Below are 13,034 nucleotides of genomic sequence, written 5' to 3' on the forward strand. Positions count from 1 at the left end.
AATGAATTTTTTTGAAGACTTTCTAGGATTTGCCCATTTCATGATGGGTGATTTACCAGTGCACCTGCCTACACCACACTGAGTGTTCAGCAATATTTGACCAAGAATGGCATGGCCTCCGAACCCTATTCACCTGATCTCTCCCCAGGCAACTTATATTTTGGCTTCCCTGGATGAAAGAAGTCCTCAAAGGGAAATGTTTTGCTGATGTGGAAGAGGTGAAACAAAAAAAGGGCAGAAACACTAAAAGACATCAAAATCGATGCATTCAGAATTGTTTTGAGCAGTGGAAAAAATGTCTCGATAGGTGTATTGTATCAAATAGAGAGAACTTTGAAGGCGACTGAAGTTTAAACACAAAAGAATAAATACACAATTTTTTTATAAATAAATTCTGGTTTTGGGGGTCCCTCTTCACACATCTTTGTATAGACTGTTCTATTTTATTGCACCATAATCTTCTTCTGGTGAACCTCTACCCTTAAGACTAAATTGAAAGTTTTATGAAACTTTTCCCTGACCTCTCTAGACAGGCTAAAGCACTTTTCTTTTATTTTATTCTTTAACTTATACTTATGTAATCTTTTCTTATAGTACAATATCATCTAATGATTTAGCTATAGAGCTCTTCTCCAGTTATCCAGTTCCTTGAGTTGTCCACCTTTGTATATCTTTGTATTCTTGCCATATAATAGTTCAGGTGTTATTTTGTAATAATTTATATATTAAAACTACATCAAGGAATAATAAAATGTTATTAAGATAATCTTACCTGACATTTGAGGCAGCTTTGCCAGTGTCTTCATCAATGGCTTGATACGTTCCCAGGATGTAATTGACCAACCTTTTACTACTTATGCCTTTTTGAACAGTAAATGTCTTGGAAGCAGGACGGAATGTAATTCCTTCTTGTACATTTATAACTTGAACTGTGACTTTGGTTGCCTGGACTCGATATTGAGAGATTATTGACTGGTGAAATTCAGCTTTGTTTCTGACGGCAATACTAAATTGCGCATTTTGTAGTTGCTCATAATCTAGAGGCTAGAATAAAATTAAATTAGAAGAAGTGTCAGAGAGATATGGTCTGGCAAACTAAGAAGAGGACAAGAAAACTCTATGTTATATGCTATGAATGGATCCTTTTATTTCCATAAATAGACACAGAAATAGCAATATAGTTTCAGAAATCGTTGTAATGTTGAGGTAGAGAAACCTTTAGAATTCTTAACTCATGAAACCTCAGTTTGGTAATGATACTCAAAGCAGGTACATCTTTTTAGACTAGTAAAATATCATTATAGTTTACTAGTCTATAGTAAACTATAGTTTACTAGTTACTAGTCTATAGTGCTGTGTGGTGCAGTGCAAAGAACCCCAGATCTGTTATGGCAGCATGGTTTGAACCCTGGTTCTGCTACTTATAATCTGTGTGACTCAGGGCAAAATATTTACTATCTTTGCTCCTCAACTTTCCACTTCTGAAAAAAGTTCCTTACCTCATCCGATTGTTGTGAGGGCTGAACAAATTAAGGCCCATAATACATTCCTATAAATGGCAGCTCTGGCCATTCACAGAATAGTCATTGGATTCATGTATAATAATGTCTTAAAAATTCCTACATGGCAAAGGCAAACTATCTTCATAAACTTGGTTGGCAAAGAGGCCTCTGCAAAGCAGTGAGTAGGTGGCCCATCAGCTTTTTGTAGAACCATTTCCAGATAGTCTTGCATGGGAACTATTTGTTTGACCCTTTTATGGAGGTGGCCCAAACGAAGGCCTGAGGAATCCCAGGATAGCCTTTTCTATTCACTAGTAAAAGTTTCAAGGTTGATGAGATAAGGGAAATGATCATTTGGTTACATTTGTGTATTACTGATAATAACTTTGCAATGACTGGCTCTGTGGCCTCAAGCACTTCCTAGTGGAGAGGAAGAGAAATTGTGTAAGTAGATCATTATAATACAAAGGGTATGTGACAATAGAGATTATAGAGCCAATGTGTGAAAGCGAGTATTTGTCCTTGAGTGAGTCAGGAAAGGCTTCTGAGAGGTTTTCATGTGAGCTGCGTGTTCAGGGATGAGGAGGAGTTATTCAGGTAGAGGTGAGAGCACCTGCCAACACCCTGAGTTACAGAAGGTAACTGGGGAGTGGGCTGGCTGCCAATGATGAGAGGCCTCACCTGAGGAGGGTGAACCTCATCTTAAAGGCCAACAGGTGGTTATTAACCTTGAATGGCTACTACAGTCTTCTGAAGAGCCTTTAAGAACCTCCACTGGGGCTTCCCATGGACCAAGGGAACCAGCCGTTCTCACAGTCCCACCAGCTAGGAAAAGTGGGTGATTCCAAAGAACAGCCAAGATTGAGAGCTACTTTTACAGATGGTGGAGAACGAGCAAAAGTGTTCCAGGTAAGAGTGACTGGTTCCGATTGGTTTTAAGAAAAACATGGTAGTGGACTGGTTTGGCAGCAGGAAAACAAAGGGTGGTGGCAACAGGAGGTGGGGGCATCTGTCAGGAGGGATCACAACCACATAGTGGGGAGGAGGAAAGGCCGAGCCTGAGCGTGGGCCAGAAGAAGGGTGACCAGGGTCATGTTTTAAGGGCAAGTTCTAGAGTAGAATTTGATAACTGGCTGTGATTGTGAGGAAAGGCCACAATGAAAGGATAAGGCCCAGGTTTCTAGTTTGGGAAACTGGGCAACAAAAATGCAGGAGACAGGGAATATCTCATTCTCAGGCATTCCTGGGAGTTTATGATAAAACTCTTTCAAAGGACGTTGGCTGTAGCCCACTCTCTGAACAGAAGAGTAATAAGAACTGCTTTCACGGCTTCCAGCAATCCAGGATTCCAACAATCTCCTTGTTAAGGGAATATTATGTGTGTGTTACTCTACTGGACTCAAGAAATTAAGGAAAGAAGCTTCCATGTAGTTCAATACCCTGTGCCAACGAATGTGCCAAGTAGTGGTTATTTTTTCTAGTCTATACAACATCCAGGCAGAATTATGTTTGCTTATTCCAGTTTGTGGTGTTTGTATGTGTATGAATGTGGGGTGTTTACTGTACCCAAGCATGTTAAAAGGAAACTTTACTCAATCACTAATTTTTCATCTTGCAGATTTAGTTATACACTCCCACTTTCGAGAAAAGCTTGCCTCTTTTCCCTTTTGATGACTGTAACTAGTCCATTTAAAATAAGTTGAAAAATTCAAAAGCCACAATTCTATGTATTTGTATCACTTCCTAACTTCAACTGTAAAGAGGAAATTAGATTAAGTCAAAAAATGTGTTTTACTTTCTTGTACTTAAATCAGGCATACCTATGCATATATGTATCTTAGTGTGTTTGGGTTAACTACAGACAGAATGGTAGCTTGGAAGGAAATAAATCAACTTGTTAAAAAAAACTGTTCTTAAAAAATGGGGCTATGTGTTGTTTTTAAAATTTTGATCTACTATTATGTGTTTTCTGAGTTTTCTCTAAAGAAATGGTATTATTAATAAGTGCACAAAGTTTATTTGTAGAAATAATAGTTCTGGCTAGTAGAAAGTATTGTTGCCACTGAAGGGAAATCAGACTTTACCTTAACCACTTTCAGGATGCCTTCATTAGTTCTGGAATCAGTTTGTATTTCAAACCAATTCCCTTCATTTCCAGAGACAAAGAAATACTCTGCAAGCCAATTGTCTGTGAATTCTTCATCCAAATCTATTACTTGAAATCGAAGCAACTCAGAACTTAAAGTGTTTTCCTCAATACGTGCTAAATACTAAAAGAGGAGAGAAGCAGGATTTAAAATTGAATGTCAGGTCTTGTCAAAAGGAATTATATTTATTCTGAATGGTATTAATCATTAATTCTCAGTTTTTGTATTGCCTCCTTGCCAGTTACTGAATTCTTATTTCACAAAAACTTATCCTTTTATGTCATTATTTGCAGATGACATGATAGTATACATAGAAAACCCTATAGACTCCACTAAAAAACTACTCGACATAATAAGTGGATTTGGCAAGATAGCAGGGTACAAAGTAAATATACAGAAGTCTAAGGCATTTCTGTACACTAACAATAAAATATCAGAAATAGAAACTAAAAACAAAAAAATCCCATTTACTATAGCAACAAGAAAAATAAAGTACCTAGGAATAAACTTAACCAAAGAGATAAAAAACCTGTACTCAGAAAACTACGTAACACTGAAGAAAGAAATTAAGGAAGATGCAAATAAATGGAAGCAAATACCATGTTCTTGGATGGGAAGAATCAATATCATTAAAATGTCCATACTACCCAAAGCAATTTACAGATTCAATGCAATCGCTATTAAAATACCAATGACATATTTCACAGACCTAGAACAAATACTTCAAAGATTTATGTGGAACCAAAAAAGACCCTGAATAACCAAAGCAATCTTGAGAAAGAAGAACACAGGAGGAATCACAGTTCCAGACATCAAACTATACTACAAAGCCACTGTGCTCAAAACAGTCTGGTACTGGCATAAGAACAGACATATAGGTCAATGGAACAGAATAGAGAGCCCAGAAATAAACCCAGGCCTATATGATCAACTAATATTTGACAAAGGCAGAAAGAGCATAACATGGAGTGAGAAGAGCCTCTTCAACAAATGGTGCTGGGAGAATTGGATAGGGATGTGCAAAAACACGAAACTAGACCACCAACTGACACCAGACACCAGAATAAATTCAAGATGGATCAAAGACTTAAAAGTAAGCCATGACACCATAAAAGTCCTAGAGGAAAACATAGGCAAGAAAATTTCAGATATCCCATGTAGCAATATTTTCAGTGATACATCTCCTAAGGCAAGGGAAATAAAGTAAAAAACAAATGGGACTTCATCAAACTAAAGAATTTCTGCTCAGCAAAAGAAAACATTAGCATGATGAAAAGGAAACCAACCATATGGGAAAACATGTTTGCCAATGATACCTCAGACAAGGGATTGATCTCCAAAATATATAAAGAACTTACATATCTCAACACCAAGAAGAGAGACAGCCCAATTAAAAAGTGGGCAAAAGACCTGAACAAACACCTCTTCAAGGAGAATATACAGAGGGTCCATAGACACATGAAAAAATGCTCAACATCACTAAGCATCCAAGAGAGGCAAATAAAAACCATAATGAGATAGGACTTTACACCAGTCAGAATGGCCATCATCAACAAATCAACTAACAAGTGCTGGCGAGGATGTGGAGAAATGGGAACCCTGCTGCACTGTTGGTGGGAATGCAGACTGGTGCAGCCACTATGGAAAACAGTATGGAATTACCTCAAAAATGGAACTGCCTTTTGAACTAGTGATTCCACTGCTAGGATTATACCCGAAGAATCCTGAAACCCTAATTCAAAAGAACTTATGCACCCCTATGTTCACAGCAGCGCTGTTTACAATAGCTAAGTGCTGGAAACAGCCTAAGTGCCCATTTGTAGATGAGTGGATCAAAAAACGGTGGTACATTTATACAATGGAGTACTATGCAGCAGAAAGAAAGAAGGAACTCCTGCCATTTGCAACAACATGGATGGAACTAGAGAGAATTATGCTTAGCAAAATAAGCCAAGCAATGAAAGAAAAATACCATATGATATCATCTAATACAGGAGACTAATGAACAACACAAACAAATGAACAAAATAGAACAAGGAACAGAATAACAGTTATCAGGGGGGAGGAGGGAGGGGGAAAAGGAGTATAAGTAAGGGAAGGGTCTAGTCAAAGAACATATATAAATGACTCATAGACATGGACAACGGGGTGGGATATGACTGTTGGAGAAGGGGTGGGCTGGGTGCGGGGGAGCAATGGGGGGAAAATGGGACAACTGTAATTGAAAACATAATAATAAAAAAAACTTATCTTTTTAAAGAAAGATGCAGGGAACTTAAATAGAAGCCAACAAGCTGGCAAATGTTGAATTAGGGCAGCAAAGTCTATAATAAATATATATATATATATATGTATATGTATATAAAATTATTCTTGAAGTAGTAAAGGGTGTACCTGAAATTCTTTGAACATTGGGAAATTATCATTGACGTCTTTCACTTTGATACTGCTTTCACATTGATTTGATAGTCCTTCTCCATCTCGGTCTGCACCACTCACAATTAGACGATAGCTGCTAACTTGCTAAATTTGGAGGAAAGAAAGAAAAATAATTAATCTCTAGTGCCAAAAGTATGAATGATAACTACTTGAGTCTTATGAGTCAGGAAGGGAAAATATTCAAGTTCATGGTTTGTTGGACCATGTGCACTGTTTCCTCTCCCACTTTGATGCCCACTGGTATACTGATACTTGTTTATTGAGGGTACAATTGATTGTGCAGGTGTGAGGTACACACACCACCGCACTGGAATCACATTAGAACACAGTTTCCCTAGATTGGCCCACTGGAGTATTAGGAATCTCTCTTTCTCTTTTCATTCTCAGGTAGAACGGAGTCACCTCTTTTGGCTTCCTTACATGAAATCTTTTACTGATAAATGCTCCCACGCGCCTTACTTTACCTCTCGATCAAGAGAATTGGTCAAAGTACGAACTTCCCCGGTATGTCTGCTTAGGAGGAACATGGGCACGCCTGCAGGTTCTTGAGAGACGATTTTGAAGGCAATTTTAGAGTTCAGATGGTTTGGTTCATCTGCATCTGTGGCATTTAGTATCATCACCAGTGAGTCTAGGAATACAGAAGTTCATTAAGACTATTATGATCACATTAAATATTCAACACAACTTCAAATTAATCTTTGTTTTTTAAGATCTTATAACTATATGTGTGCTCTAAAAACATTACGTGTCGCTTGCTGTCTTCATCAGGTAGAACTGTGTTACCTTCTATAAAAATCCTCCAGTTCTCTTAAGCCTTGGCTCTGTTGGGGTTGAAAGTATTTTCTGTGTTTGTTTCTTCCCTTGATGGATGGCCTTATGATTCTTCCTTTTCCCCCAATTATCCAAGTAATGTGAGTGTGTCTCTGTCCCTTATAATCTGAAAATGCCCTACTGATGCATCCAGGCCACCTATGACCACCTCTTCAGCTTTGTGACTGCTGGGTATTCATGTTATTTCTATTATAGAATAAGATACTTTGACCTCATAACATAACCACACTTACAAGTACAATGGCAGTTGGATAATTAACTCAAGTACAAATATTAGAAAGACGGTTCAGGTTATCTTTATGAGTTTTTCTGGAAAAATGATGAAACTAAGAATAAATTAGCTTATAAAAAGGTTATACTATAGTGATACTTGTATTTGAAAATTAAAAAGAATTAGCAGTCATAGGTTCTGTGAAGAGACTTACTTGCAGGGCTATTTTCTTCAATTTCACCCATGAATATACTTTGTGAAAACACTGGAGGGTTGTCATTGATATCTAAAATTTTGACTGTTAATATAAGTGGTTTCTCTACATCTTGTCCTAGGGTATTTAAAGCATGACATGTGATCTAGAGAAAAAGGGAAAATGTTAATTGTCATTCAAAAAACTTAATTTTTATATTTTGGGCCTGTCCTGGCATGTATAGAACCTTTGGGCAAAGGAGAAAATCATTTCCCCAAAGAGCAAACAAAGTAGGAAAAAGTACCCACTCTGGCAGGCCTGTTGGGCTAGTTGCCCCTTCCTCCAGGCTGAGACTGACTCAAGGCAGGGGGAAGTTTTTGGCACACTGCATGCTGAAGTTTAGCACTTACGCACCTCCTGGTGTCTTCCTTCAGGAGCATGACCACAAGTGGAGGCTCTTTGTTGAGGGACTAATATTGTTATTTGTTGGTGGGTTGATTTATGCACTGGTCTCTCCTCTAAATTAACCAGTACAAGAGTATTATTTTCTAAAACCATGGTGTGTGAGGGGGAATAGGGTCCCTGGTGTTGAAGACACTACTTACGTGGAAGCTTGGGGTTTTCTCACGATCCACTATGGATGTTATGTTAATTTCTCCAGTATTCTTGTCAACAACAAAAATTCCCAAAGGGGGCCGATCAATTCCTATTCCAGTAATTCGGTAGGTAATTTTCTGGTTTGCATGGAAATCTGAACTAATCTGCAGCCAAAAATACCCAAAATGTTAAGGTGATCATCACTCAGGCCTTTTCCTTCCCATCTTTCCTCCGCCTCTATTATCTTAAGTCATCTGGTCATTTTATTCACTTTTTCTGACACTGTGCTGTTTATCATACTTTTTACCTTGATAGATACTAGAAATATGATATAAATTCCAGTTGTTAGCATGGACCAACATGTGTTAATCATTTTGGCTTTAGAATATTTGCTTAGATTGTGGCCACTGCGGTGGTATTAAAAGGTTGAGAGAAAGTTAAAGACACTTAATATTGACAAAGGTACTTCTGGATGCTCCCTTTTAACATTAAAAAGGGACATTTATTTTAGTTTAAATATGGAGAATTGGAGAGAAAAAAGGGAAAGGGATTCTATAGTAAGTGTTAAAATATGTATTAAAATGTATTCCTTTTTATTATAGTTTTTAAGCTTTTGATATCGATAATTTCAAATATATATAAAGTTCAAATAGTATAATAAATCCAATACATTTTATCACCCAGCTCCAACAATTAATGGTGACTCCCAACCATTTTTAAATTGTCTTATCCATATATACTTTTTTCTACTTGCTAGAATCTGGATCTAAATAAGGTTTATCCATTGAAATTGGTCCATGAATCCTTTAATTGTTTTGTTACTCTAGCAACTATAGTTCCTTCATCTTTCTATCTCTATTATTATTATTATTTTGTTTTGTTTTTTTGGTTTTAGATGTCAGGTTATTTGTTCCGTGCACTCTCTAGTCTGCATTTTGCTAATTGGAGTCACCATATTATGTTAATTTACATCTAATACATTTATTCCGAAAACTCACATTGCCCCTGCTCATATGACTTACTGTGGCAATTGGGTTTCTTTTTGAGTTGTCCTCTTCTTCTCTGCAGGGTCTTGCAAATTTCACCCATTCACGTTTGTGTCTGCTTTTGGCTTGTTGTGCTGCTATTCCATTTTCTCTGTGTTGTCCTCTGGTCTTATGTAAAAAGGGATCCCATTTTATTATGTACATTGTTGGACCTTTTAGCTTTGAGAATTGATTATAGATGTAGGTTGAGGAGCCCCCTATGTTTCAAGACATCTAAGACTGTTAGATGTCTAAGTTAATCTACCTCATATTTTGTCAAAGAAGAAACATTAAATAACTAAAACAATTACAAAGCGATGTGGTTTTTAATATAGCATTTAATCATATTTTATATTTTTAAAATATATTTCACAGTATCTATTCTGTGTACATAGGGCCTGTTTAATTAAAACCTGTTGATTTAAGATAAGAAGAAACAATGCATAAGATAAGTTACATTAATAACATTTATACATAATTAGTATTTACTTATTATTGCATTAGTTGTTAGAATTTTAACTTATTTTCACAATTAAATTGTTAATTTAAAAAATTTAATATATATTTTCCTGAACATAGTTTTAATTTTTTAAACAGAAGTATTATTTTTATTACAAAAAACTTTTATACTTTACCTCTATTCTCGATTCTCCATGAACCAATACAACCACCTGCAAAGATTTAAATAAAGTCAAATTAAATGTGAATTTTTCCAATAAGCACTAACTACATAAGGTAATGATCCTGATATCCACATTCTGCTGTTCATAGTATAGTTTCTATTTTTCAAAAAAGTAGATTTGGAGAAACTAGTCAAAAGGTAAAATCACAAGAAAAAGGAAATGCTCTCACTATAAACAAGTTCTTCCAGTTCTTTAATCTGACTACAGAATTTTAAAGATATACAGAAAAATATATTGGATTTTGAAAATCTCTTCCTAACAGCCAGTTATAGCAAGTAGACATTTTGAGTCTGGCTGTTCTATAAATACGTCCCAGGAGATATGGAAATTGTTGCTTTGGCAAACAATGGCAATCGTCATTGTGATAAACTCCAGCAAGTTCTGTAGGCAATTTTTAAAAACCATGGCTTATCCAGGTGGCTTGTACGGAAGCAATCCTGTTAGCTGCAGAGTAAGGCTTTTTGTTTTTTTTCACTTGTTCAAGAGTGGACATATGAAATGGAACTAGTCTGGTTTAGGGAATGGAACATAAAAGATGGGGATATGCTATTCCAGCCACAAGTACTGTTTGCAGTGGGATACAGATCTGCTCATCTCTGCTCTATTCAATTTTTCTTACTCATCAGGAAAAATTAAATGAGGATAAAATGTGAAGGCAGACAGGCTAAAGTCTTTACTTTCTCAAGTGCATACAAGGACCTTCATCTTCATCATTTTCCATTTTGTTTTCTGCCTGGATGCATTCTTCTTTCCCCTTCACCCACTTAAATATTACTCGTCCTTTAAGATCAATTCTTTAAGTTCCAACGACATCCATGAAACTGTCTTTACTAATGTCTCCTTTTCTAAGTGTGTATAACATATACTCTGAACCATGCAATTTAGCCCATAATGGCTTGCCATAATTTATTATTTCTTATTGTTTTATGTGCATTATAGTTCTAAGCCAAGAGAATTGTAAACTTTCCAGGCCAGTGCTTCTATATTATTATTATTTTTGCAACCCTTATAATATCCATCCCTCAGCAGATGTTTCACAATTATTTGCTGATCCCCTCATCACCTGATCTGAAGAAAATCTGCTAGGGAAAGATTGTGAAAAATAAATCAGAAAAAATTAAAGTAATCATAGTAGCTAGTGTTTATTATGGTTTTGTGTCAGTTGGTATACATAGAGCTTTATATTTCTTATCGCGCTTAATACTTAGTCTTTGGAAGGAGGTTCTATTATTATAATCCCTGTTTATAGGATTGGAAACATGAGAGAATAAGTACTTCGCTCCAACTGACAGACCTAGTAGAGCAGGATTTGAACCTTGGCAACCTGACTCCCCACTACATTGGATTCTAACCAAAGTGGGCATAAATGAATAGATAAAATACAAGTGGTAGAGAGAAAGTTTTATAGTCAATTAATATTATTCTCCTGGCAAAGGCTGAGGGTTAGTCCTAAAAAAATATAGATTGATTGCATTGTTTATTTTGGAAAATTATAATAAAGAGGTAAGTCCATATTTGAATCAAAGGAGTAACTGTATCAGACATAGGATGCCAGGGCTTTTCCATTCTAAAAATTTCATTGAAATCTTGATCTTCAAGGGTGTATGTTCAAATTGTCATGAAAAAGAACCATTAAATATTGTTATAACAGGTCTCAAAATGATTTTATAGCTTTGCTGTTCTTCATTAAACACTATCATGAGTTATGTGGGAGAGCAGACCAGAGTGATGTAGTAATTGCATTACTTTCTCAGGGAAGGGATTGACCAGACATGTTTCTTTTTATAGGAAAACTGGCAAGAGTCATCCAGAAAATATGAGTCAGGTCTGTACTAGCCCCACAGAGAGTGGTTCTTCTAACAGACACTGAAGTACAATTTCTCTTTTCCTGGGAAATATGGGAAGGACAAACCCGAAAATATGGAAAATGAACATCGCAGACAGTTGTTTCTTGTTTGTTCAATCTTTTCATAGATTGAGAGTTCTTAGAGAAGTTATTTAGCATGAACCTTTACTCTTTCTCATCTTCTGTTTTAAAATCAAGAATGTTCCCTAATTTTAGTGAATACAGTATTGTGAAAATGGGATTATTTTTGTTCTTCTAGGAATAGGGGATAGTTAATAAAAAACACTTCTAAGTTTTGAAATGCTCTTTAGACATTTAGAAATATAATTGTAGCCTTACATGTTTAGATAGTGTTTTAAAAAACTTAATTATTTTAATTAATACTTATCTGAGGCTACTTAATTACTTCAGTTAATTTGCTAATGTAATTATTTTCAACACTTAATAACTATTTCAATATAAATCAACTGACAATATAAATCAACTAAGTTGTCTTTTGGTGTCCTGGATTGGAGATACCAATGAAGAGAAAGCACTTCTTACCTTGAGAATTCCTATACTTTTCTTTCTTCCTCTTGTTTCCTGGTTATTTTGATAATTTTGATTATATGATTTTTAAAGTATTGAATGATGTAAATACCTCGATATAGATGAGAATCAGAACTATTTTATTAAAATCAAATCAGATTATTGATAAAATAACATATGAAATAAACTGATTTGTTATTCATATGCCCTAATTGTTATTTAAAAAATATATAGTTATATCATAAAGGTTTGTACTGAATATGGGAAATACACAATAAATAATTTTTAAGGATATGGGTGACTAAGATCTTTAAAGTCCATTTATAATAACAACTGCTACTTTACTTAGTTTGGCTATAATTTTGTTTGGAGTTCAAGCTTCAGTGTGGGGAAGGATAGACAGCTGGACTATGCATTAGATTCATGGAGCTGTTCCCTGCTGGCCTAGGGCATAGCAACTCTTCTCATTTCTGGAATGGGTATAAGAGAGGACCTCAACCTCTCCCCTCTGGCAAATTTGAAGAATAAATTAGGTAATTGAAAGAAATCATTCCAATTTTTAAAAATGATTTTGTATTTAATTATTTTTGGAAATAAAAGTCATGCAATCTATATAGGTTGGTGATATCATTTTTATAATTAGTTAGATACAGTGATTATAATTGTTTCAAGCCATAGAGGTCATTCAATATATTTTTAATGACTTACATAGCTACAATTCAGAAGCAATGAGTAAATTCTTTTATAAAGCTGATTATCTTTTTTAAAATGAAAATTTAACCCAGCCATCAAAATTTTAATAAACTGTGTATTCATCAAAGCAGATTTCTTGAACAAAAATAGTACGTTTATTTCCTTGGAAATTTTCATTTAATTTAGAACAATTCAATTTCACTAACTAAATTTTAGAGTACACTCAATTAATTTAGAAAGTTAAACCTTGTATCATGATAGAGATCCTAATAAAAACAGATACCCGTGGATATTCTCAAATGCTTATTTTAAATGCTGTATAAGTTGCAGTCAAGT

At 35.4% G+C, this 13,034-nt stretch overlaps 1 protein-coding gene across 1 annotated transcript in view; it reads right to left on the reverse strand.

Moving 5' to 3' along the window:
• Positions 1–13,034, reverse strand: part of DSG3 (desmoglein 3) — a 29,703-nt gene that overhangs the window by 12,026 nt on the left and 4,643 nt on the right. Inside the window, exons 2-9 of the mRNA XM_090285679.1 lie at positions 9,584–9,619; positions 8,946–9,077; positions 7,932–8,087; positions 7,348–7,492; positions 6,553–6,719; positions 6,044–6,172; positions 3,587–3,772; positions 773–1,044 (exon numbers count right to left, since the gene is read on the reverse strand). Of these exons, the coding sequence (XP_090141805.1) occupies positions 773–1,044; positions 3,587–3,772; positions 6,044–6,172; positions 6,553–6,719; positions 7,348–7,492; positions 7,932–8,087; positions 8,946–9,077; positions 9,584–9,619 (1,223 nt within the window). The remainder of the gene's footprint in view (positions 1–772; positions 1,045–3,586; positions 3,773–6,043; positions 6,173–6,552; positions 6,720–7,347; positions 7,493–7,931; positions 8,088–8,945; positions 9,078–9,583; positions 9,620–13,034) is intronic.

Source organism: Furipterus horrens, unplaced genomic scaffold, assembly GCF_987537825.1.
Source record: "Furipterus horrens unplaced genomic scaffold, mFurHor1.1.pri manual_scaffold_8, whole genome shotgun sequence".
NCBI classification, from domain to species: domain Eukaryota; kingdom Metazoa; phylum Chordata; class Mammalia; order Chiroptera; family Furipteridae; genus Furipterus; species Furipterus horrens.